This window comes from Perissodus microlepis, chromosome 7 (assembly GCF_051167445.1).
Source record: "Perissodus microlepis isolate ML-2025 ecotype Zambia chromosome 7, ASM5116744v1, whole genome shotgun sequence".
Taxonomy (NCBI): domain Eukaryota; kingdom Metazoa; phylum Chordata; class Actinopteri; order Cichliformes; family Cichlidae; genus Perissodus; species Perissodus microlepis.
The window spans coordinates 58081022-58108607 of record NC_140467.1 but is presented as its reverse complement, the minus strand read 5'-3'; the positions used below and the strand labels follow the sequence as shown (position 1 = coordinate 58108607).

Below are 27586 nucleotides of genomic sequence, written 5' to 3'. Positions count from 1 at the left end.
TATAAATATATATATATATATCTACATCCCAGAGACTTGCTGTTAATTCATCCTTTGACTTATAGACCCCAGCCAGGATGAGGACCCCCAAATATCCATCCTTCCAATTCTTCGTCCTTTTAGATTATTCATTTCACGAATGACTTTCTATACTGAGTTGGGCATGACCAGCTCAAAGGCTGACTTGTAAAATGAGTAACAGGAGGGTCAAAACACAAACATGGGGAGTCTCACAGCGATCTGCATTATATGACAGCTTACACTTTATACTGTCTTTGAGAACTCCCTTGCATCCTTGAAAATGCCCTGAAATCACCACTGATGACTGAGCATATTCTTATCTAAACAACCCTAGATATTTTGTCTCTCTGGTAAGGACACGGTATCCCCAAATGTACTCACTCTCTCAAAACATGATAGTATAGTAAATCACATCCATACTGCTTAATACTAATAATAAATTCATGATTGTAGCGTACATAGCTTTCTATGTCTGAATATTAACGGGGATGAGATAAGGCACATACATCTATATGCTTTTAAGAAGGATCTATTATAAATCCTTTTGTCAGGATCTGGGTCTGTGACCCATCATTTTGAGTTTATTTTTGTATTTTTGATACAAGTTTTGCTAAGTTCTAGTATTATTATTAGTTTGTCTTGGGTTTTAGTCTAGTCCTTTTTTACGAGTCTTTTCTTGTCCTCTGTGTGGTCTCAGTGTTTTACTTTCAATTATGCCTGTGAGTTTGGCTCTCCGCACGTTCTATGTTCTAATTGTCTAGCTTGTGTGGTCATGTCTACGTCTCTCCATGTTTCATGTTTTATTTTGAAGAGTCTGGTGTTTCCATGTCTAATGTGTTTAGTTTTACTTCCCCTGTGGCGTCATTATGTTTATTCCAGTCAGCTGTTTCCCCGTGTGTTTCCACAGACTGAATACCTCCTGTGTGTATTTAGTCTGTGTGTTTTCATTCAGTCTTTGTCAGGTCGTCTGTTTTTCTCCCTCCACGTTACTTCAGGTTTAAATTCTTTCATGATTCTGTTCAGGGCATGTTCATGTTACCTCTTCAGTTCCTTGCATGCACCTGTTTAGAGTCATGCTCATGTCACTTTTGTCGTAGTCGTCACAATTTAGTTTTTCCCAGTTTAGGTTTTAGTTTTAGTTCTCGCCCTCTGTTCGCCTTGCTTTCTTTTTGTAGTTATGTTTTTTCAGCCTAATAAACAGCTCGCCTTCTGTTTAAACTCAGTTCTGTCTCCTTCCATGTCTGCACCTGGGTCCTCCTTCTCACTCCCACACAGTCAGCTTCAGCCAGACTGTGACACCTTTCATTTTCCTATTCATCGTCCTCCTGCGAATACGACAAGATGTTCTGTTCTTGCATTTATTTCATGTATCACATACATCGCCCGCATGTAACTTCACAGTTATCAAAAGTTGTTTCTGCAGCAGTAATTAGCTCATGGGAAACAGCCAGATTGCCTCAAGTTTTCCTGCATGTTTTAATTACCTTATGATTTTGTGTTGAATGATTTCATGCTTGTTTTTTGACCACATTATCTCCATAAGTTCGGCTTGTTGGTGTTTTGGATTTTTTTTTATACTTTTGTACCTTTTTCTACCCTTTTTTTTGTCAAGTTTGTGTAAGTTACAAACGTTAATCCTACTATGAGTCAGCTGTTTGGTTCGGCCATTATAGTCGCCTCTTAGAGTCAGGAACTATGTTTAAGGTGGGCTGTTTGCTAACTTGTTTGGTCAACTCGTTGAAACACCAGAGACCAGTTGGTATTTTCAAAGGGTTTTATGGTCTCACCTTACACCTTTTAAAAACTAAATTTTGACTTGCAGCAAAGCAAAGTTAGTTTGGTTGCAGTACCGCAAAATAAAACTAATTTTTAATTTTTACTTAGCAACTTCAACTTATGCCGTCCATGTGGTGCAGTGGGCAGTAAGTGTATGGCTGGTTAAGGAAGATTTAATCATTTTTCTGTGTCTTATAGAATTTAAGCTCTACTTAGATTATTTTATTCAACTAAATTCAAATCTCTTTGATTTCAGGCTACATTAAGTTTTTTTTTAAATTTTTTTTATTTCTTATATAATCAATGTTAATTCACCAAATCCAAATGTATACAGTTTAATGGTATTTAAATTTGCTATAAATTTGAATAGTTATCTGCATTTGTGGACTTTTTGTGTTTAATTATCTAAATATTTCATTAAAAATCTCCTCATCACAAGCCGGTCACAACAGATGGCTGCCCCTTCTTGAGCCTGGGGCTGCCAGTGGTTTCTTCCTGTAAAAAACACAAAAGAGGAGTTTTTCCTTCCCACTGTCGCCAAGTGCTTGCTCATAGAGGTCCTCGTGACAAAGGGCAGTCCTGGTATAGTCCAACACCCTATGGGAAAGAGTCCGACTTACTGCTGTGCCCTGAATGCTCGTACAGGGACCAAATCTCTCGTAGCAATGGACCACACACCCCATTATCCTGAAGCACCCCCCGCCCCAGTTTAAATCTTAAAGTATTAAGAATATTTCACATCTTGAGTGTTGCCAGTGCTTCTTGTGTCTTATACTGGTTTCCCTTTTTTCCTAATTCTCTCCCCAAACCAAGCGGCAACACCAAAGCCTGAAAAACGAAGCCAACACAGATGCCAAAAAATGCAGCTCTTCTAATATCCATTTGAATCTCTAAACATGAGTCAATCACAATACGTTGCAATGTTAAAATAGCCAGATTTACAACATTAACAGGCATTGATCAGTTTTATACTGCTTGGTACAACCAAACAACCGGGGTACTTTGAACTGACAAAAATGGCACCACTCAGTTGTGATCATTCCCTTCGTTGACCAGCCTAGATGTTGTAGCCAACATAAGATGACATTTCTAGTTCTTTTGTGAGTCCAGCTCATTGTGTTTAACTGCTGTTTATGTATTTACTGAATGCTGTACTGCATGTGTGTTGATGAGTGATATGAACCTTTTGATGATGAAAATATTTGGTATTATGAAGAAATTTGAATAAATGAAGGTTCTGCATTGAAGTTACCACGACAGCTGTGTAGTAACCTTTATTTTCACAGTTGCTTTTGATAAACAAATGTACAGTACATTGTGTAAAGCAACACACTTTTATTTAGAACTACAACAGTACATCAAGTCCACGGCGTCTGATAAAGGGTGTGAGAGGAAACCCAATCGAGCAGTGACTGCAGTTCAACAAACAGTCTGAGTCCACACAACAGGGGAACACTCACAGGTGTGAGCTCTGATTTTCACTTCCCCATATAAACAGTCACACACAAGCTGAAACGTCCGCAGACAGTGGATTACACACAGACACACCCACTGGGTGGAACACTGGGATCAAATACTCACTTGTGTTTGTCTTGCTCTATTGTTTCTGAAGTTTAAAGGAACAGAGGAAGAAGAATTTAGGTGCAAGTGCAGAGTAAATGTATTTTTGTCTACAGAATTCTTTTGACAAAAAAAAAAAAAAAAAAAACTGTGGAAATGTAGATGAAATATAAAATTCCAAAGTTTTTGGTAGAAAAATGTGATTAAGATCAGCAGATGGGGAAAGATGTCAAATTAAAACTGTTTATATAAAATGAGAAAAATATGTTTTATGCTGTAGAGAAAGACAGGAAGAAAGGCAGGGAAAGAGGAAATAAGCAGAGTAACATGTAAGACATCTATCAGTCATCTCAGGTTTTACATCTCACTAACTTGTCTGAAGGTACAATTTGGTCCTCAGAGAGCTCGATAATTTAAGGAATACATTCATAAATGGCACAAGACAGTGTGAAGCCACCGTACTTCTCACACCACTGATTAAAATTAAATATGTAACTGTACATTTCCTCATACAAAAAAAAATTACAGAAAAAGTTACATAGTCACAAATAACTGGACACAACACATAGATACTTAAAACAATGGAGGAAATGTAGTGAGAAGGACAAAATTGGCACAAAGGGATATAAAATGACAGAAAAGAGAGCAAAATGGTTCAAGAATAGCTCAAACCAACCACCCCGAGTGGATGCAAACAACTAGAAAGCTGGTGAGAAGGGGGATGACCCAGTAACAGAGTGATTATAGCACAGTACAAATGCCATTACAAATGAGTTCCTAGTTTGTTTTGTGAGCGAGCTGACCTTTACTGCAGCTCATTAGCCTGCACTTTTCCCCTCAAATTTCCCTTCTTTGCCCGCTGCCTGCACACCATCTCTGATAAATAAAAAACAACATATTTAAAATTGCCACAAAAACAGGCACAAAAAGACTACATGATGAAAAACATTCAAAAGAACCATAAATAATGTCATGTTTCACCAAGGTAGACAAAGGAGGTAGGAATGCTGAATAAAAGTTAAACATTTAACACTAACCTCATTAAAAAATGTATAGAAAACAAAGTCTCATAGGCTTGTTCAGGCAATACAAGCAAAAGAAGAATAAGGACAGGCATGAGGTGCACAGATACACTGACAAAGCATGTGGAGAAAGGCAGGGGTACAAACACACAGACAGTTACAATCATGGGAAAATAGACAAACAAAGACCAACTGCCAAAATAAACTAAAGACAAACTAAGACAAATAAGATCTCATTTAGAGCTCAGCCTGGGTCACCACACCTGAATCAAATGATTAGTTCATTACCAGACCTCTGGAGAACTTCAAGACATGACAGGAGCTAATTTAGCCATTTAAATCAGCTGTGTTGGATCAAGGACACATCTAAAACCTGCAGGACACCGGCTCTCGAGGCCTGGAGTTCCCTACCCCTGCTTTTGTGTCTCTTTCATTCTGAGAATCCTGCCTCTACACCAGGGGTGTCCAACTCCAGGCCTCAAGGGCCGGTGTCCTGCAGGTTTTAGATCTCACCCTGGGCCAACACACCTGAATCAAATGATTAGTTCATTACCATGTTGAGGAGGTAATTTAGCCATTTAAATCAGCTTGTTGGCTCAAGGACCAATACGTTCTCACTCTCCAAGTGTAACATATTAGGCTATGTGACAAATCGTCGGTATGTTACGCGTTCGGAAAAAGGAGGAAACATGAGAACTGTTTGGACTGAATCTACACATGTACATTTATTTTATTTTCTCATCATGAATTGCTTTGGAAAACACTATCTAACATGATTAAGGTTGTGGTTAAGGTTAGGGATAAGGTTACGGTTAGGGTTAGGGTTAAGATAGGTTAAGATAAGGTTAGGGCTGGAATACACAGCTGAAATGTGTGTTACCGCCGGGAGCGTCATTCTACTGGATTTCATTCACAACCCAGCGCGTATCATTGGTATTCCTTGGGACGTGACAAATCGTCGGTATATTATGCATTGGGAATGAGAATGGCCTCCAAGCACACATCTAAAACCTGCAGGACGACGGCCCTTGAGGCGTGGAGTTGCACACCCCTGCTCTACGCAGAGGCAGACATCCTGCTATCAGCTGCTCTTCAGTCCTTATATTCAAAGTGGCCACACTACATTATTTAAATCTATTTAAATCTTTCTTAGGGGAAAAAAAGAAAACAAACAAGATTAACAAAAATTAACAGCTGTGAGAATATTATTTCCACAGGTGAAGTTGAGGAATTTCAAATATGGACATTGATGGAACCAACCTCAAGTGGTCATTAGAGGAACTGCAGTTTAAAAAAAACAGCAACTATTGTTTAGTGTGCAGTTTGCTGCTTTCAGTTAAATTATTCAAATCTAGCATTGTGCTTGGTTTAAATGTTAACACCTGAACTGAGGCGTGAAACATCAACAACAAAGGAGACGATTTATTGCCGTCTCCAGTCATGGAGCAAATCAGAGGTGGTGTGGGGTTAAAATAGCAAGTGAACAAATGTTTCATAGGGCAAACGGTGACAAACAGCCAGAACAAGGGGCTCAGAATAAAACTTGATTCTATTTGTGATTAGGTTAGGCTTAGAAACTGAGATATATGAGATGAATGCTTTGTTTGATTCGCTTTGCTTCAGGAGAATGATATCAGTTTTCCATGACGCGTCGTAAATCATGTTCGTGTGCGCGGCAGCGGCAGCGTCTATTTGAAGCCTCCTTTCTAATCACAGCAGGGGTCATTTCCTATCTTTTCAGCTGTCAACATTTTGGATCATCTCATCACAGCTCTCCTTTATTGCCTCCCTGCAGCTTCAGTCACGACCAGACTCTCAGATTAACAGGCAAACAGTTCCATGCTGCTGGCAGTATTGACGCAATGATGCTGAGCCACAGCGGTGTTTGTGTGTTTGTGCATGTGTGTGCGAGGGACACAGGTGCAACCCAGCCATCTGTTCTTATCTGTTCATCAGAGTAAAGAGAAGATGTCCATGTTCCCATGTGACTCATCGCCCAGAGCCTGGAAACTACTTGCGTTAAGAAGTTATGTTAAATCATCCCGAATCAAGCAGAATTAGATCCAGTGATTCTCAGAAAGGATGTGCCAATATATTAAATTAAATGTAGTCAGGTCACATTAAATGAGTTTAAGAAGAAGGGTAAAAGTTCACGGTTGATGAAGTCCTATTGTGAAGTCTGTGCTCGCCATCTCGGTGTAGACGTGAATAAAGACTTAATGCTCTGATCAACATTATTCACTTATCCTGCAGCATTCTTGTCTTTATCTTTTTTGTTTGTTTGTTTGTTTTTTACTCTAATTGGAATCATAATTTACAAAATGAAGATTATGTTGTTTTAAACAAGGTGTAAAACTAGAGACTGAGACCATAAACCTCTCAGAAAATTGTTTAATGATGTCACAGATCGAGTGAGGAGTAGGATCGTTTTCTCAAACAGTTCAATTTCGTTTTGCAACCAGTCGCCCCCTGCTGGCCTTTTGAAAGAATGCTGGTTTAAGGCATTTCCGATTGTCCATCTTTTAGATACAGTCTATGCCCAAGATACGCTAAGACAGTCAATGTTAGCTCAAATCCAAACCTTGATAAGTCAAGTCAATGCTAGTTACGTAAACTTGATCCAACAATAAAACATTACAGTTTGTCTGAATTGCTAAAACACTGTAAAACCTAAACTGTCAACTATGAGAACTCTTTCATCAAATCAATCCCACAGTTGCCAAAATCTTAAACACTATTCATCTGGTCAGGACACCATTTACAAATCTGAATCTCCCATTTGCCAAAACTCTAAACATATTTCTAACACAAAACACAAAACACATTTAGCAGTGTGGTGCACTTGTACCCAGAATGTTGCACTGAGGATTATCCTCATCATCCTGATCACACCACCACTTATAGACCTCTAAGGCACATCTTTGGCTGCTGGGTGCTGAAATGCATCCTGCCTACAAAGGTCTGGAAGCCAGTACTGCTCAGAGGCCCAGTCTCATGGAGCCTCACATGACTCCTGTGAAATGTTTCAGTAGTGAGTGTGTAGCGAGTGTGACGTAAAAACATCTTGAGTTTATGTTAATTAGCTGGTTGGAAAATGTGTGATATTATGTGTGATGCTCTCCTGCGATGGCCCGAGGTGGAGATAATTAAGACGTGGTCCCTCAGGTTGTCTGCTAACCTTTCCCTCTGAACAGACTGCTCTCTATGTCTTTTACTATTTACAACAACGGCACACAAGAGAGATTGTATCCAGTGTTCCTGTTAGTGGCATCGTTTGTTCACATTTGAACCCCAGTAAAACACACACCCCTGCTACTCACAAAAGTAACAAAGACTATCAGTCAGGAGCGAGTGGTGGGCAGAGAAGTCATGTGCTGCGTGTCTTTGTAGTCAGCTGATACTAGTGAGTATATGTGTGTGTGTGTGTACACGTGTGGGTGCAAATGAGCTTTTGTGAGTGTAGATGCTGGGAAGGAAAATTAATATGATAATATGCCGACAGATGGTTGGAAAGTGCTGATAGCTGCAGCAGAAACTGGCCTTGATAAATAAATATGTCGCTTCTATCAGTCGCGTCTTCTATTTTTAATCACAGTGAACAGATAGGAAATTATTAGAAGGGATGGAGATGAGTGGGAGTGGAAGGTATACGTGGGAGCAAAGAAACACACAGCTGCCCCCTTCTGATCACAGTTTGCAGTGCTTTCCATTTTTAAATTGTCTCTGTCACAGTGTGATTTTTAAAAAAATTACCTAATAAAAAATTATTATTATTTTTTACTTAAAATAGAAATGTATTTACTTTTACTTTTTATGAAAAAAATCTCTGTAACGTTAAATAACGTTAAACTTGTCCCCCCCCGTCCTTCCTACAGCTTTTGTTTTATATTAAATGAATAAATATCACGTTAGAAACTGCAGCCAACATGTTGTTTCACTGCTGCTGCCTGAGTCAAAGGCAGGTCAGAGGTGTTTAACTGACAAATAACTGGCCATTAGTTTCTCTCTGTGAGATTCCACACAAAGTAAAGACAAACAGACACGTGATGTTAAACAGGTGACTGTCTACACGTGTCCCTCAAAGACTTTCTGCCACTGGTGCACATTTACTCTTAGTTTATTTTATATTTTATCTTTATCTAAATGTTTCTGAAGACTAACAGGACTGCACAGGACAGTAAGGAGCATACAAGGAGTCCACAAAGGCATCAACCAAACCTACCTCAGGACTCCATGAGCGGTGCCCTGTCCAGACTTTGATGAAGACCTACACAATATTAGCCAGTAGAGCTTGGAGTAGAGAAGCTATCTGTCTTGAACCATCCATCGTATTAATTTACTTTGCTTCCAAGGAGCCAGACTTTTGAGGTGGTTTTGAATAATAGTTCTCCAGATTTTCTGATGATCTTTTAAAGTTTATATGATCTTTACATGATCATTTTCAGAAGTTTTTTTTTTGTTTCAAGCATAAAAAGACACCTAGCTAAAGGGATGAAGCAGTGTTGTGTCTACACATAACAGACAACCTTCCAAAGAAACAGTTTTAAAGTGCATCTTCAGATGCTTTACTTAGAAAGCGAATACAAAATTTCCATGTCTTTAGTTACACAAATTGTCAAAAATACCACAGTTTGACAAGCATTAAATAGTATTCCTGCACCAACTAAATGATTCAGCTCTTAGCCAAACAAGTCTGGCATACCTCAGCAATGTGTGTATTGTTTTATTTATTTATTTATTTATTTTGAGGAAACTAGATATTTGGAGAACAAAAGAAGTAGCATGTCACTTAAAAAATAGGAAAAGAAATCCGCAGAGACTGATCCAGGGCTTGAGACCTTTCGCTGAACAGTGACGGTCTCAGTGGAAGTGAAGTCATTCTTAAGAAAAGAAAACAGGGAGAAAGCTGAAGTATGTCAAACTGCACAAGAACTGGACTGAAAATGAATGGCACTTAGTCTTATGGAGTATGAATACAACTTTGAAATACAATGTGTGTCTACACTCACTGTAAAACATGATAGAGGCTCTGTCGTGGTTTTGGGCTTCATTTTGCAGTTCAGAGTCCTTTCAAAATTGATGGAGTAATAAATGCAGAAAAGTAGTGTGAGATTTTAATCCACTAAGTTACAATCATTTTTTAAATCATTGTTATTACTAACCGTTACAGTGGTTGTTAGATATAAGATATTAAGTGTGGAATTTCAACCATAGATAAATCTTTGCATCAAACATGTTTAAATGACTGCATTTCTGTTATTATTACAGACTTGATACTCATTAAACAGGTCCCCTCCATGCAGTAAACTTAATAAGGGTCCATAGCTCTTTATCAATAACAAAAAAAACCCCTAAACTTTTGTCACTGCTGCCAAATGAAATAATAGCTAGGATTTCTGGAGCTTTCTGTTGTAGTAAATAAATTAAATGTATACATCATTAAATAATTAATCAAATGTGTCTTTCATTCATTAAAATGGAGATAATTAATTAAATATACAAATAATTAATAAAATGTCAATTAATTTCATTTTAAGCGTTTGATATGTTACTTATTAATGAATTAATTAAACATTTAATAAATTAATTAGTGTACCATTTCATTATTTATTTAATGACGCGTTTATTTGATTCATTTTGGCAGGGAATGAGCGCTTTATCGGTTATGTAGTCCTCCTCCGCGACTGAGGGCGCTGTTACATCCCAACAACGTGCTGACGTCAGGTTTGTTGCCGGAAGTTCCTCTCAGTTGTCAGAGGAAAAGCATCGAAATCCGGCGTAAGAGGCTGTTTGGGCTTCCATGTGGCACAGAAGTCAAAAGAACTGAAGATTTTACGAGTAACTGTCCGCTTATAGAGCAGCCATGGGGAAAAAAGGCAAGAAGGAGAAGAAGGTTAAGGGAGCCGAGAAGACAGCTGCCAAAATGGAGAAAAAGGTTTCAAAAAGGTCCAAACGAGAAGAGGTAACAGTTAAATCAAAGTAAAATAGGATGAATCGGAAAGCCCTGTAACTCCTGTTGCAAACCTTTTACGTTTCGCAGATTATTTATTTATTCTATTTATTTATTGAATCAAATTATCTTTAATATGAGGTGAGCACATAAAGGCGTTTTTGATTTCTTCTCCGTTTAACCTTTTCTGCCTGCAGGATGATTTGGAGGCTCTGATCGCTGAGTTTCAGAGTCTGGACGCAAAGAAAACCCAGGTTGTCGAGACGACGTGTCCGCCTCCATCACCGAGGTGAAAAACATAGAGTCAGGCTCAATATTTGGAAAATATAAATAAAATTCAGTGTCATAAGCAACATCACAGTGACCCACAAACAAAGATGCAAAACAAGAGATGCAAATTAACATAAATAGCACATAAAAAATCACCAAAATAATGCAAAAGAAAGTGTGTAGAGGGATAGGAAACAACCACAGATCCCAACCTTTGATTTTTTTTAATGATATAATTTTCTATTATTTTGTATTTGTTATCGTGGTTTTGACGTAGTTTTGTGGTCAAAACCACAAAAAAACTTAGAGTTTTGGATTTTATATTATTCGCTCAAATGACTTACAGTGTAGACAAGAGAAATGCCAACTCAGTTTTTTTGCTAGTCCCTGTCATGAATGAACAAATCCATTATTTATTAAATTAAATGCACTGAAATTAAAAGATTTAGTACATAATACCATTATTCCAATGTTATAAAAAGTACAGTTTGGAGGATTTGCTCCTGTTTAGCACCAGTGAGGACATTTTTCTGCCTCTTTCCACTTGTTTTCATTATTACCAGTGCTTTCTACACCATCATAAGTCTTCTACACAGTACAAAGGATGTGCTAGTTAGCTGTGCACGTAGTCTGCAGTAAAAAAAACAGAAAGTTTAATTAATTAATTAATTAATTAATTTTGATGCCAGTCCAAAAGTAGAACTTCAGGGATCAATAAAAAAGGATGTGAATCATCCTTTGACGGAGTCGTTAATGAGTGCACTGAGTGCAATTTCACCAGAGTCCATCCAGTATAAGTTCAGACATTGTATTCAAAACAACACATTTCAGCCAGACTGTGGTGCTAAAGAAAAGAGTCCCTATTGAAGTGAACAGGAAGCAGAATCGCTTGATGATTTACCTCTTCATGCTTTTTAGATTGAATGGATCCCTCTCTGCGCATCCTGAGAAAGATGAACTCATCCTGTTTGGAGGAGAATTCTTCAATGGAAAGAAGGTAGCAGATTAGTCCAATAAATGATATTGTGCATTAGTGCTCAGTCGTGTGTACCAACCTTCAGTATATGTCTCCTAGTGTGAATGAGCAGCTAATTACAGAGCGAAACAGTTCATCTAACACTCTTTTCACAGAACCTGATATTTTTTTTCTTGCAGTGTTGGTTTGTTATTTATTTGGTATTTTTTGTAGTCCACTTTTGCACCTTTTCTATGTATTTTTCTCCCTGTTGCATGGGCTGCACTTTATTATTTTTATTAAAACATCATCAAATGTCATCACACCGACCTGTGTCACTAAAGAACGAGTATGGGCCATCATGTGTTCAAAGGCTGCTGCACCTGTCAGGACAGCCAATGCTAGTTTGAACCTGCTGTCTGTTTCAACTGACCCTAGCAACCAATCAGAGTAGAGACTGAACATTTTCAACAGAAGTTACCAAGGTGATTTTCGCAGGTTAAGAGAGAGCGTCTTTGTGATGCTCAAAGCTCAGGCTTTAGCTCAGCAGACCTCACTCACCGGTTATTTTTACTTCATAGTACAACCCTCTGCTTTCTGATTGGATTTTTTTCACAGTGTGTTGATTTCGAATTAAAAATTTTATAATTATTTGCAAGCATCACACGCTTAAATCTCTCTAGCCTATGGTTAACATGAGCCTAAGGCTTCCGTGGCTGATTTTGTGTGGACAGTTTCAAAAACCCTGCTGTTTTCTCTTTTTGCAGACGTATCTGTACAACGATCTGTTCTTCTACAACATCAGGAAGAATACCTGGGTTAAATCAGAAATCCCCAACCCTCCTCCACCACGCTGTTCTCATCAGGTACACAACATCCCAGATGAAGACTCTTAAGTGTCTTTTGGTACACAGTTTACAACTAAACATCTCAGGGGTTTCTTAGCATTTGATAAACCAGCAAACATCACACTTTTTCACCACACAGCCAGTACCTGGGTCAAATTTGTGCTGTCATAGTGTTGTGATTTATCATTTCAGCCACAAGGGGGCAGTCTGCTGTAGCACAGATCAGAGGGCAACTTTAAAACTTATCAGCAATCGCACATCATCACAGGAAGACAGCCTTTTACAAGCGAACCAGTTAAATCTGAGGACATCAAACTGTCTTATCTCGTGCTGTTTTTGCAGCCGTCTTCTTCCCCCCCGCCTCACTTCTCCCCCTCTCCTTTCTTTCCTCCACTCAGGCGGTGGTAGTTCCTCAGGGCGGGGGACAGCTCTGGGTGTTTGGTGGAGAGTTTGCCTCTCCAAATGGGGAACAGTTCTATCACTACAAGGACCTTTGGGTACTGCACCTTGCTACACACACCTGGGAGAACATCAAGTGCGTACAAAGGCTGCTAAGCATAGATGCAGTAATAGGAAGTGGTTGCTGATAGATGGATTGTGTAAATACAGAGTCTCAAGTCCAGCTGCTGTACAGATGTTATGTTGGTTTTTACTTTTCAGGGCACCGGGCGGTCCATCGGGCCGCAGTGGACATCGGATGGTCCTCAGCAAGAAGCAGCTGCTGGTGTTTGGAGGTTTCCACGAGAGCACCAGGTAAACAGGCTCACTGAACAGGTGTCAAGGTGGTCACGGTCTGCTTGATATCAGCAATGGATGAAGTGACAAAGAAACTGAATCCACTGAAAATCAATCATTTATTATTTGAAATTAAATGCAAAAAATCTAATTAATTTGTGAAGACGTGTGTAAGAGATTGCGTATATACCATTCACAGCAATCTGAGGACATCAAGCCTCCTTATCTCACTCTGTTTATGCAGACATCTTCCTTCCCCTGCTTATAATGGAAGTTTAATCAGGCTGCGAAATGTTGGCTGGCTCAAAACTGTGTCTGAATCTGATTTGTCGACCGTGGGGACTGGTAAATGAAAATCACTTCAAGCATGAATACAACTCAGAATATATTGCTCTTAAAGTTCTACTGCGTTCCTTTTACTATTAAATAAATAGATAAGGAGCATGACAGTAAATTAGAAGATTGCGTCGGCATTTGGACATTGCTGGGTGTTTGTTTCTGACTCTTCTTGTAATATATTAACACTTTTTGTGGACAGAAATTTTAATTTTGTTAAGGAGATTTTATGTTTTGGACATACAATCTTGTGAAAAACTAAGTACACCTTTACTCCTTCCAGTCAAATGCCTTTGATTAACTGATAATCAGCACCTCTATAAAAGCACAGGTTTTGTAGGTCTGGAGAATTCAGGTGTTTAACACATTGCCAAACTCTTCCCAGCAAATTAACCCCAATTTCAGTCTGCAATGGTAAAGGAAATTGCAAAAAACCCGAGAGCAACATCTCAGACTCATCCTAAGTTAGCATGTTAAATGTTACATTTCATGACATGACAATAAGAATGGGAATGTACAAGAGTGGTTTGTTTGGAAGGGTTAGCAGGAGAAAGCTTCTTCTCCCCAAAAAGGGCATGACAGCAAATTGCATCTAAACAAATCACTAGATTTCTGGAATAATGTACTTTTGACCGACAAGACCAAAGTATAGAGCTATTTAGACTATGCTCAGCACCGTTTGGAGAAAACTAAAGATAGCATACCTGCGCAATTCGACCATGAACTGCTCTGTATACTAAAGTATTCTAGATTCAAATGTCAGGCCATCAGTCTGACAGCTAAAGCTTAGATGAAACTGGGTCGTGCAAAAGGACACTGATCCTGAGCACTGCAGCAAATCTGCTACTGAATAACTTCAATAGAAAAGAATCGAGGTGCTGCAATGACCCAGTCAAAGACGGGCATTAAGAGAGGACCTCTATCTATAAACACATTCCCACAAACCTCAATAAACTGAAGCAATGTTGCAGAGACGAGTGGGCCAGAATTCCTCCACAGTGATGTGAGAGATCGATAAACTCATACAGAAAATAGTTCAAATTGTTGCTGCCCAGGGTGAAGCTATTTCATTAAACATCCACCGCTGCTGATGACAGTAGTGACACTAGCTGATGCATCTGTGGATCCCTACAGTTTTTCAGTGTAAAAGCCCAGTGTCCTTATGCTCCCGCCTCTGCCTCCTCACCCTGCAGGGATTTTATCTACTACAATGATGTCTACTCTTTCTCCCTGGACACCTTTTCTTGGTCACGCCTCTCTCCATCAGGCTCCGCCCCCTCCCCGCGCTCTGCCTGTCAGATGACCTCCACTCCAGACGGCATGGGCGTCATCATCTATGGGGGATACTCCAAAGTGGTGCGTGTGTCGTCTGACAGCCTCCCCCGTATTGTTGTCATTTTTTGTTGTACAGCCTGATTAAACTGCGTGTGCGTTCATGCAGAGGGTCAAGAAGGATGTCGAGAAGGGGACCATCCACTCTGACATGTTCCTTTTGAAGCGAGAGGGTAAAGATGGTCAAGGTACACAACACTCAGTTGTTAACGACAAAATCATTCAAGTCTAACGATGTTGCGTCTGTCCTCGTGGTATATGTTGTGACTTTTCCTCTGTCCTGCAGAGAAGTGGTCGTGGTCCAGACTGAACCCTTCTGGCAATAAGCCCCCTCCTCGCTCTGGTTTCTCCTTGGCGGTGGGCCCAGCTGGGCGGGCGGTGCTGTTTGGTGGGGTTTGTGACGAGGAAGAGGAAGAGTCGCTGGAGGGCGACTTCTACAATGACCTGTACTTGTATGACACAGTGAAAAACCGCTGGTTCCCCGGTGTGCTCAGGGTAAGCTACGATCTATGTCTGTCCTGATGAGAGTGGTCCCTTCCAGCATGAAATTACCTCCATCTATAGATCTGAGTGGTTTGAGTGTGGAGACTCTGTGACTGATACACTGTGGTGTCATTCATAATTGCTGTGTGTGCATAAAACAAGGAGTACCCCACTTCCCCTGGAAAATTGAGATCTATAAAAGCAAAGGCTCTGAATTATAGCTCAGCATAAGCAATACGTCGAGCCACAGTTTCATACTTTCCTTCTAGATCCACTTTATCACAAACATTCAGCAGCTTTCAGCTCATCTGGTCCATAGTTTGTATCGCATATATGTAGCCCCCCTCTGAAGTGCAGAGGAGGGGGTCTGATGGCATGCTGCTGTGTGTTCAGTTATAAAGCATCGCTGCTGATGCAATGCAGAATTCAGAAGGTAGGAAAAAAGATAACATCAAAGAGGAATAAAGAAATGCAGACTGTATCGGGGCAGGATGACGGTGCAGTGTTCAGCTGTCACAGCAGGAAGGAGTTCAAACCTGCCAGCCAGCTGGGATCTTTCTGTGTGGGGTTTGCATGTTCTCCCTCTCTGTGTGGGTTCTCTGTAGGTACTCTGTCTTCCTCCCACAGTCCACATGCATGCTTTACATGCATTGTGCATATGTAGCTCAAAATCACAACAACATTTGCCTCAAGGCGGCCATCCACCGCGACCAGTTGGGGCTGAGGGGGGTGGAAGACGGGAGAAAAAGCAGCCTGTGGAAGAGAGCAGAGATTAGTAATAACTAATGACTCCCTGTGCATTGTTAGATCCAAACCCAACCCAACTCGGTGGATGAATTTGGCCTGATGTGTTAGTGTTCTTATCGCTTCACCAGCTGTAGTACAACATCTGTCTTCAATGGACATTTGGAGATTTTACAGGATTTACGTCACATCTGACACTTGCACATCTCCATGAAACAGAAGTTTAAAAGAAAGAGCATTGATATGATCGGAAGGTTGGTGGTTCGATCCCTGGCTCCTCCAGTCTGCATGTTGCTCTCCGATGCATCCATCGGAGGCTGATTGTCGTCAGGAAAAAGCACTCAGTTTAGAGACAGTGCTTGTGAGAATGGGTGTGATTGGGTGAATGTGGCATGTTGCATACAGCGCTTTGAGTACTCTGGGAGAGTAGAAAAACGCTGTATAAGAATCTGTCCATTTATCATTACCATTTACTTTCTGTGTGCTCAGTTTTATTTGATTTCTTCTTTGTGTGTCTGTCCAGGGAAACAAGACAGAGAAGAAGAAACGGCGGAGGGTGAAAAAGGGTGGGGCAGAGGGGGAGGAAGCGGAGAGGGAGGAAGAGGAGGCAGCGGCACCTCAAGGACCCACTGAGATCATCAAAGAGATCGTCACTGAGGACGGAACAGTGATGACCATTAAGGAAGTGATTCCTGATCCTCAGGTGGAGGAGGAGGAGGAGGAGGAGGAAGAGGAGGAGGAAGATGGCAAGATTACATACACTCTTGCTAAACTAAAGGAAAGAAGTTCTCAGTATCTTTGTTTACCTAACTTCAGGGTCTTTTTTTTGTTTTGTTTTGTTTTTATCGTCATTAGGCTCAGCCACGGCCCCGCTCATCGAGCCTTGCCCGAGGTCCAGCGCCATGGCAACAGTGCGACAAGGCAAGCTCTACCTGTACGGGGGGATGTTTGAGGTGGGCGACCGCCAGTTCACCCTGAACGACTTCTACTGTCTGGACCTGCACAAGATGGACCAGTGGGAGGTTCTGGTCGAAATGGACCCAAGTGAGTCAGCCGGACAATAAAAGTCCAAAAGCGACAACAAAGAGGCCTTAAACAAAATCCGTCAGCTCAGCGCGCTAAATTAAAGCAGCCAGTGTGTGTGTGCGTGTGTGTGTGTGTGTGCGTGTGTGTGTGCGTGTGTGTGTGTGTGCGCGCGCTAACGTCTGAATATCCTCTGACGCAGGAGAGAGGCGCTGTTAAGATGGGAGTCAGGGGCGTGAGGTTTCATTTGGATTTATGATTGTCTCTCCACAGAGACACAGGAGTGGCTGGAAGAGTCTGAGTCAGAGGACGATGAAGAGGAAGAGGAGGAGGCGAAGGGAGCAGAGGGGGAGGAAGAGGAGTCCGAAGAGGAAAGCGAGGACGAGGAAGGCAAGAGATTATTCAGGTTCTTCGATGGCCGACACTTATGTGCGCTCTTTATTTATAATGAGCAACAAGTGCAGAGTCCCATTCAGGATGTGCATGACATCTGTTTATATTGTACACCGCCAGTTTATAAGGTACAGGCATAAAACATAATGCAGTCTAATACAGCAGCTTCATAAAGGTATTAATATTCAGTTTCCATTAAGATGCTCTCAGGGGTTCATTTAACACTTCAGTGAAATGTTTTAATATTTTTCCCTGCTCATGTTTTCAAATGAGCATCGAGATCATGTTTCTTCATCTTGAACTTTACTTTGCATACGTTTGTTTTTTTCCTCATTTGTTTTAAGGATACACTGCACGCCGTGCTGAGAGATGCCTCGTTTTCAGCTAATAGCTTTTTGTAAATCATGTTGTTGCGAAACTGTCAAACTGTTTTACAGACACAACTTGTGTGTTGTTTTTGAAAGGCCTGTAGTAACAAAGTGCGTGAAGATGCACTTAAAATTGATTCTTAAGTTGTCTGTTATGTAGAGGCAGGACTGAAAAGGAGCCAATATCGAAGGAAAGACTTCCAGAAAGCCCGGAGACAAGAAAGTTCCTCCTGAGACATTTACACAGTACCGTATTGTACATTATTTCATAATCGAGTTTCTCACCCACCACATCTGCTTTTAATCTCATCATTCTTGGTCTGTCGCACACACACAGCAGCGTGTCACGACATTCATACTAACAGTGCAGTATCAGGCAGTTTAGAGCATTTTTTGAACGTTTAAAATTCTCATGTGCATTTTTACTGGCCTAGGAAAAACAATGTCTGTTACTTTATATACTGTTAGTCATATTGATTTATATGTATATTAATAATCTTAATCTATAAAATAATGAGCAATGACCATTGTAGGATAAATATAGCGCAAAGAACAATAATTGCCTTAAAAATAAAATGTAGGTAGGAGCAGGAAGTAGGTATGGTTTCAGTGTTTGAGTCAATGGACATGTTTATATTCCATTATTGGTCCTACCTATGCTCCCATCCAATCGTGTCGGGCATTGAGAGCACACAAGGCCGATGGCGCTGGGCTGGAGTGTGTTCGTCACAATCTGAGAAGTTAACCTGCAGCCACGTTTACAGCAATGTCCCAGATTTGAAGAACCATGACTAGAGTCTCTAGTGTGCACGCCAGTTTTTAATTACTCACACGACTGCGGTTACGTTTTCAGCCTTGATGCTGAGATAATATAACAGAAGCTGTTGGGCTGAATTTAATTGAAATGAGTTCAGAAACCCAACTTTCCACTTTCCCATGTTTGAATCAAGATTTCTGAGCTGATGCGGTGATTCCAGGAAGTTAGAGAGCTGTGTTTCAACCTCTGCTTCTTGCTATTTTTCGGTCTTTCCACAGCTATACTCAGCACAAAGATATTAATTCTGAGAGAGAGCATCTGAACACGTGCAGCGTTAGTGTCTCCCTCTCTCTCTGTTATGGACAGGTTTCTTTTGCTTTGCTTTTGCAGTTGGCTGTTCTAAACAGCTCAACAATGCAAGCATATGCATGTGTGCAAATGGGATATTTATTCTGGCACCCAGGTGTAAATAACTCTGGATTAGTTCCGATTTCAGCTTTGTCCCTACATCTGTTTAATTTTTAAATTCTCGAGTTATCAGTCTCACAGATTTGGCTTTGGTGGAGCAATAATCCTTGTACTCCCTAGCTCCAAAGATATCAGCTCTGACATTTCTGGTAATGCTTCCAATGTTGTATTTACAGATGCTAAAGAGATTTTTGTTAATAAACTACAGCTCTGGCTACTTAAGAGGAGATGCAACTGTGTTGTGGCTGCATCTGCTCAGTAACGTTAGCGTCTCTATTATGCAGGGCGCTCCCTCGTCTAACATCTGCACCTGACTGTGTGTTTCCAGATGAAGAAGAGCACCCCGCAGTGCAGGAGGGGGAGTCGGTAACGGATTACCAGAACCGTACAGAGCAGTACTGGATAGGACTGGCACGTGCCAACATGGGCTCCGACGCCAAGGACAAGAAAGTTGCCAAGGTCGCCCTCGCCATGGCTAAAGTCTTCTATGAAGACCAGTAGCAGGATACGCAGAAGTGTGTGTGTGTGTGTGTGTGTAAAACTTTTTTTGTAATGGGTAAACTTTTATATAACATTCAAAAATGCCTTTTGAACAGTCTGGGGAAAATAATTCAGTCATGAAACGATTACATTCACTTTTCACAACGAAAACAGTAACAAATACAAATGACTGATGGTTTGTAAAGGTCAAAATTTTCATTCATTTGAAATAAAATCACTTTATTCATTCATTTCACCAAAGCATATTTAATGCTGACATGTTTCACACACTGCTGCCGACATGTTATCGTGTCTTTGAGTGTAGCTGAGCAAGTGAGCAAATGCAACCCGCCTTGCAACCCACCTCCAACTCAGTTGTACTTGGAATTAGAATAACTTTATTTTCCACAGTAGAAAAAAATTGTCTTTGGTTCACAAATCAATTCACAATAAAAATGCTGATAATAATCAGCGCACATTCATACATGCACACACATAAAGCCTCAATAAAACTATAGAAATATAACAAAGCATCTTGTTACTTGGTATGCTAATTACATTTGGCACAAATTACCCCTTTTACGCCTTTTTTGTAGCTAGAGGCATCCTATGACATCATCCTCAGGGCGTTAGTTCAGTATCAGAATAAAGATGGTGTTCTTGGTCAACAATGATAGACCGAGTTTCCCCTAAAACGGCAGTGTGATCCGACTCATCTAATGTGGTTTGTTGTTTACGAAAGATTCTTCCAGCAGCTCCGACAATCCTGTCCATGTTGTTTCTATTTGCCAGAGTCAGGAAAATAGGAACAAACATAATCAGTGTCATAGCTGTTACTGATGACTTGTGTTTTCTGTGCTGGGTCTCTTTCCGCCTTACTGGCCATGCATGCGTGGAAAGGCAGGGAGGATGCAGAATAAAGCCACGCTGCAAAAATATGAAAATCAATATACTGACTAAACCTAGATTGTTGTGTTTATCCTGGTAACAAACGGTAACAAACAAATCCAGCGTACACAGAAGAAAATTAACATCCGTTTGGGGGTCATGTTTAGCTAGTAGATGGAATAAAAATGATAGTGAAAAACAAAATAAGGGCTAAAGGACATTAAAAACTCTGTAGGCGTATGGGCGGACTGCAAAGTTGAGTTATAATTCTCAGTGTGGCACCACACAGAAAAAACTACAAACTACTGTCGTGTGATGTGTGGTTAATGTAAATTAAAAAAAAAAAAATCATCTTTAAATACACTGCATCATTTATTTTGTGTTTCACTTGCTGGGACCACGTCCTCATGTAGGTTTGCCATTTCTAGTTGATGATGACAATGGACTGAGCATGAAATGAAGCTGCTGTTTGGAGAAGGCCTCAGAGGGGAAAGGTGGCGGTTCCCAGGATGGGCAGATCCCCATGTACTAATGAGAAGTGAATGAACTGAGAGAGGGAGGGAGGGGTAAGAAAACGGGAACAAACGGCTTATAGTGTTCTGTGGGGAGCTCTGTATGGACAGGGAAGTGGTGAGTATGAGGTGTGGTCCCACTCTTGAATGTCAGATAAATGGTCTCCAATTTATTTTCCTCTTGTGAGTCCTCAGTTTTCGTTCAGTTTTTAATAAATGGGAGCCTGCTTTGAAAACAGAAGAGATTTCAAGTTAACTTGAACAAATGCGTGTTCCTCTGTACCACCACTCTATCATGTGCTTGTGCGTTTCTTGGATTTGATCCCATCTGGTGGACATCTGTGTCAGTGCAGTCAGTGAAACAGGTGGAGAACATTATTTGCATTATAATATTTATAAGGTTTTTGTTGTTTTGGTTTTTTTTATTTAAGAAAAACAAAAACAAAAACTAGAACATCAAGCTTGAGATATAAAGAGGCTTTTTGTGCCATTTCCATGGACTTTCACGCAGCATCATTCATTCCTTTTATTCCAAAGTCATAATTGGGTTGGTGTGCCCTCTGCAGATGGCTGTTGGCAACAAATTTTCTTTCTCTCGCTTTGACTGGGAAAAGCAAACAAGCTCAGCTGAGCCGGGGAATAACTGCATTTGAGGAGGAGGAGCAGGGAAAGGTGGAGAGAAAGCCGGAGTGTTTTACAGGAAGATGGCAAAAGGAAAGAGGAGTGAGGCATGCAGGGAAGGATGAGAGGGCAAGTGCACGATGTCAGGAAAGACATCAGTCACCGTGTGAGCACCAGCCTATCCCTGGGTGACCTATTTTATCCTCCGTCAGCATAGCAAACAAGGAATGAGAAGAGGCTGATGAATAATAGAAGAGGAGATGGCTGCCTTCCTCTCGTTCACCCTCTCCCCTAGTGCGACCCCACCCCCCACCCACCCCTCTTTTTTTTTATTTCAACTGCGGTACAAAAAAAGATTTTATAAATAACTTAAGAGATTTTTTTGGGGTGTGCTGCTGACGTGGGGGGCACGTAGCGTGCAGTCGTCAGAGATACGTCAGCCGTGAGTGTGCGCGAGAAAGACAGAAACTTGTAGAATGTGAGTGCATCAGTTCGAGGCAGAGGGATATTTCTGGCCATTTCTGTCCTCGCTGTACATTAAATTGCAAAAATAGACGTGCAGGGTTTTCATTCAGTCGTTTCAAAAATGCACACTTGTGTAATGATTGACCACGCAGAGGAGCACTCTTATTGATTGCTTGGAGATATCACCCACTGTATGTACTGAGCAGATTGTGAGCAAACAGTGAGCTGCTGGATGAGGCTGCCTAACAGCGAGGAGAAACAGGTTTAGAGACAGATGTGGGTTTCTTTACTTTGCCATCAATGTCTGAGCCAGTATGGAGGAACTGGCCTCTGACATTCCTAATGGCTGACATTTATATCCCTGGAGCATTTAAGGAGTCATAATTCACACTATAACTCTGACACACATGAGTGAAACCATGCTCGCCAAAGCCGTTTTCATACAGGCGCTGCAACTGCACACTGACTGCAATAGATTTTTTTAAAAACTGTAATTTGTTGTGGTTTGCTTCTTTTGAAGCTACAAATTGAATTTACATAATTCTTCAAATTATGTTTTAGATTATTACGGCTTCACAGTTTTAAATAATAAGGTCAGCTAGTTTTTCTATTCTTGAATCTTTATGGTGTCAGTGACAACAGATATCCCTAATATGGCCATCTGAGCACAGAAGCTCCACCCACCTGCTATTAAACCCTTCTGATTGTGAGGAGCAGCCAATCACCACAAAGCTGGCTTAAATCTGGGGTGTTATCTTGAACCCCGAGTCTTGCTAAGCTAGAATAAAAATAATGAGTTGGAAATAAATAAAATGAGAACTTTAAATGTGGCTGGAGCTAGAGTGACCAGATGTCCTCCTTTGTGTGGGACTCCACACCATTTGTGTTCCTTCTCCTCTGTCCCACATTATCCTGAGGTAATGTCCCACATTATGAATGGTTATGCAGCACAAGCTCTTTTCTAAAATCTGGCTTTTAACCAGTGAGTATGGACGGAAGGCATTTATTATTAGGAAGAGGAAGGTTAACCTGTCTAATAACATACTCAGGTAACGTTAAGCTTTGCAGATTTAGTTAAATATGATGGAAAGTACCACAAAGAAAGATAAGCGGCAGTATATTCGGGGAGAAAGTTTTTGCCTTTTTTGCAGTTTTGCACAGACCGAAAATATGGTGTTTAGTATATTTGTATCACAACTGCATAAAAATTTGTAAAATTGTCAGATATGGCTGAACAAAGGTGTGACAGTCTGTGGATACACTCCTGGATAAACTATTATTTAACATAAAAATTTAAGATTACCGCTCAGCATTGCTGACATTTCCCACTTTGTCCCACATTTTTTTAAATGAGTGAATTAGCTGGTGGGGCCTTGTGGACTTAGCTAAATTATGCTTACATCAACCTGCATATAAAGATAACAAAATATGAATATCTGCTGTCTTGCTTTGATTAATTAATTTGCAGTTAATGTGAACCCTGTTTGTACTCCAAGTTTGGAGTTGAAGTGGCCAACCTCCACCCCTCACCGTCTGAGTGCCACTTTTATTCAGGGCTCCTCTTCATTCACTCAGTCTTCCTCCTCTCCTCACCCAATGACATTATCCGTGATTAAGCCAGTGCTGTAATTGAATCTGTTCAAATGATGTCAAGGATTTGTGAACCTTCGTTACTCTTTTGCTTCCAACTTCTCTAAATCCTAATCCGTTTGTTGTGGTCAGGAAATCACACTAACCCAGTCTCACTCTGTTGCCCGCTCACCTGCTCACCTTCAGCCTTCCCCCACCTTTGTCTCTCTGTCTGCTGTGTTTAGAGGCCTAAGCCTTAATCCCTACCCTCAATGATTTTATTACCATAATCTGGGTTAGAATTGGCTTAGCTCTCATAGACACTGCCATGCGGAAGGACAAAGACAACAACAGCAAAAGGACAGCAGTGTGAAGAAAGTGAATGGGAAAGGAGGACGCGATAAGTCTTGTTGGAGAAAGTGAGAGACATAGGAGGTGTGAATGTATTATGTTTTGCATCCCACATTGAAAATGAGCCACACTGGCATTAAACATTACATCCACTTGGAGGTGTTAAGTTCGCTGAGGTACACTTGAGGCAGAAATCACACAGGGCAGAAAGAACAGCGCTTCAAACCCCAGCCAGCATAGTGGACGAGTCAGCAAAAAAGCCAGCAAAGAACAATTTTTACATGGTTTGTTAGAACTGAATCTAAAGTAGAAAAGGCTCTGTAGTGTCTGCCAGTGTTTTATGGTTTTCAAAGAATTTAAGTTTTTGAGAGCAGCTCCTCTACCTGCAGCCTTTCAGATGTCAGCAGGTTCAGTGGTTCATACCTCTTGCCTCGTGAGCTGCTTATGCTCCATTGAAATCGCTTTCCTCACCCTGAGTGTGATGTTATGTAACAAGTGACACAAAGACATGGCCAAGTGGAGCGTAGCCCCAGCTGTCTTGGCTGCAACATCACAGAGAAGAAGTTGAATCCCGCTGGAACCAAACTCGGAGACGCAACTCTATGGCGTTATTTTTGTGCCACTATTCTGAGCGCACGTAAAAAGAAAATTTGCAGGTGCAAGTGTTGCATTTTGAGGAGAAATTTGTTTTGAGCGAAGAAAAGCTAAATTTGAGTGAACAAAATTCATTGCTGCGTGCAAAAAATGTATTTCAGTGTTTGCTATTATCCATACACACACACAATAGTACAATAGGATATTGCGTTTTGTCATTTCGAGCTGGTTGGAGACCAAAACAGCCAATCAGATTTTTTGCATCCAAGTCTGTGATTGGCTGGTTTTGTGGCACAAATATAACGGTGTACAGAAAGAGTTGAGCGCGCACAGGCAGAAATGTTGAGAGCGAAAGCAACACATTGCGAGCGAGCGCAAATGCAAAAACTGAGCGAGAGCGGCTGATATTGTGTGTGTATGGATAATAGCAAACACGGAAATAAATTTTTTTGCACGCAGCAATGAATTTTGTTCACTCAAATTTAGCTTTTCTTTGCTCAAAATAAATGCAACACTTGCACCTGCAAATTTTTTTTATGTGCGCTCAGAATAGTGGCACAAAAATAACGCCATACAACTCTTTGGAGTGGCCAAAGTTGGTACAGCACTTCGTGCAAGGCACCCATAAATATTACAGATTACTGAGAAGCACAAAGTAATGCTTTTCTTGGTACTTTACATGCCATTGCACACAAACATCTCATATTTTTAGCATTTAATATGCCCCCGCCCAAAAACACAAGAAAAAAAAAAAAAAAAGGTAAAACCACATCTCTAGTCCATCCTGCAGCAGTTAGCTTAGCCTCAGTGAAGACCACGAGAAAACCACAGGAACTGAGGAAATTAAGCCAAAAATGAAATAACCCAAAGTGTATTCCTCTAGTTTTATTTATAGCTCATCCACCTGGATATTGGGTCTTATTTATGGGTATCCCAATAGTGAGAGCTGTAGTCAATCTGCTCTGCTATTTAGCTAGCCACCAATCTCCCTCTATGCTGTGCTTGTGCTACTGGTGTCTTTTGGAGGATTTCTAACGGCCTGTTGTGTGGTCCAGTCTGTCCAAGGACATTGTGCTTCAGTTTAATGAGTAAAATTAAACTTATTTCATTAGTTTTTTGAGTATCAATAATTAGCAGATATGAGTGTCTGTGTGTTTGCTAACTGAGCTAACTAGTATTAGTGTATAACTTAGCACTCCACTCTTTCAGCAATACATATGGTTACTTCTGGCTCCAGGAAATTAACAGCTATAATGATGTTGAAAGCTTATGGCTCCAAAACCAATCAATGGCCACATCCATGTTTTATATATGCAAGCAGTACATTGAAGTTCTTCAGAAGCTCCAGCTTCAACTGCAGGTCCACACATGTTTGCATATCAGAGACTAAGAAAAGCACTCTAGCTAAGCACACAATGCTTAAATGAAATAATTAAATGACACTGTGTTTCACATTAATTAGTCTGTGTCTGCTGCTACAGAGTAAACCGGATTCTTCTGAACCCAGCATGACGCCTCTGTAGGTGCTAGTGAGCATTACTGATATTATTAAGGGTAGATTAATCGAATTCCATCATTTTAAATTGGAATCCTTTTTTAAGAAAAAAGTAATAACTGTAATGCATCACTGAGTTATTCATTACTTCAAGAGATTGCATTATGATAGATTTGATTAGATGTTGCTTTATGATGATAAACATATGAGCAAAATGAGAGCCTGAAATTGATTACTCCTCTGCAGATTTCCAGATTTCTTAAGGCATTATTAATTTGAGCTGTTTATGTTAACATCTGCAACAGAAATGGAGCAGAAACTGAAATCGATTATAGAATACATACACATCCCTGGCTTTTTTTTTCTATGCCTAGGCACTTTTTAACCTAACCTTCACACACTCACACTCTGATGGATGCATCCAGGGCATCTCAGGGTTTGGCATCTTTAGAGATACTTCAACATCTAGATTGAAGGAGCCAGAGCTTGGACCACCCTCTTTCTTAACAGTAGACACCCACCCTCTTCCTCCTGAGCCACAACCGCCTTTAAAGGCACATAGAAGACAGGATATGCGGCATATTGCAAGTTTGGCACACGGCTCAGGCAGCATCGAGAGATTACTGCCGACCTGTCTGTAAAAATAAAGAAAAGGCAGGAAATTAAAATGACAAAAATGAAAAATGCTAATAATAGAAAACAATAATGGGATGCTCCCAGCGCTCCCATTGAAACAGATTACATTCCAGCTTAGTGACAGATCCAACACCAAGGCAATATACAAAGGGCTGAACATAATCATGCAGTATACAGAAGCATCACAGAAGACGTGGTGGACATGTGAGGAATAAAAAGAGTCTGCCGATTTATTCAAACATGGAACAAGACAGCTTTAATTTCTCATTAAGCCCACAGAGAAACACTTTTCCTGGGTGAAATCCCCAGTGATGGCACCATCATCTTAACGCTTCACACCTGTGCATCTTTATGCCAACAACCACACAACACATCCAAATCCACCTGGTTGTGTTCTTACAGTTAACTTTGAATAGATTTTAAGTCCATGTGACAGCATTTGTATTGGTCGTGACGACAAATTTACTTGAAATCTGTTTTCAAATCTCTAGCACAGCGGTCCCCAACCTTTTTTGCGCCACGGACCGGTTTATGCCCGACAGTATTTTCACGGACCGGCCTTTAAGGTGTCGCGGATAAATACAACAAAATAAAACTAGTACCGGTACCGAAAAAAAATGTATTCATAACACACGTGAAAAGACCCAGGAAAACCGAGTAAACGATAAAAACGATAACAAAATAACGCTGAAAACCGATAAAAACCCTGAAAACCATACATTTCACACCTGAGCCTCAACTCTCGCGGCCTGGTACCAAACGACTCACGGACCGGTACCGGTCCGAGGCCCGGGGGTTGGGGACCGCTGCTCTAGCGCATTTCTTGGAAGCGCAACCTGTTGCTGGTACGCTAGCTTCCTCTCACAGTCCAAAGGTTTGCGGTTTAAGTTAAATGACAAATTGGCTGCATGTGTAAGCCTGAGAGTGTGGAGTC

The 27586-nt window shown here is 40.7% G+C and overlaps 1 protein-coding gene across 1 annotated transcript; it reads left to right on the top strand.

Moving 5' to 3' along the window:
* Nucleotides 1-10123: 10123 nt before the first annotated feature.
* On the top strand, nucleotides 10124-19772 carry klhdc4 (kelch domain containing 4). Its single transcript, XM_084936250.1, has 13 exons — nucleotides 10124-10341; nucleotides 10527-10618; nucleotides 11518-11596; nucleotides 12322-12420; nucleotides 12801-12937; nucleotides 13063-13155; nucleotides 14667-14829; nucleotides 14915-14993; nucleotides 15092-15300; nucleotides 16556-16778; nucleotides 16888-17076; nucleotides 17329-17445; nucleotides 19370-19772. Exons 1-13 carry the CDS (start codon nucleotides 10243-10245, stop codon nucleotides 19540-19542), a joined length of 1752 nt encoding a protein of 583 aa, XP_084792376.1. The 5' UTR covers nucleotides 10124-10242; the 3' UTR covers nucleotides 19543-19772.
* The last annotated feature ends 7814 nt before the right edge of the window (nucleotides 19773-27586 follow it).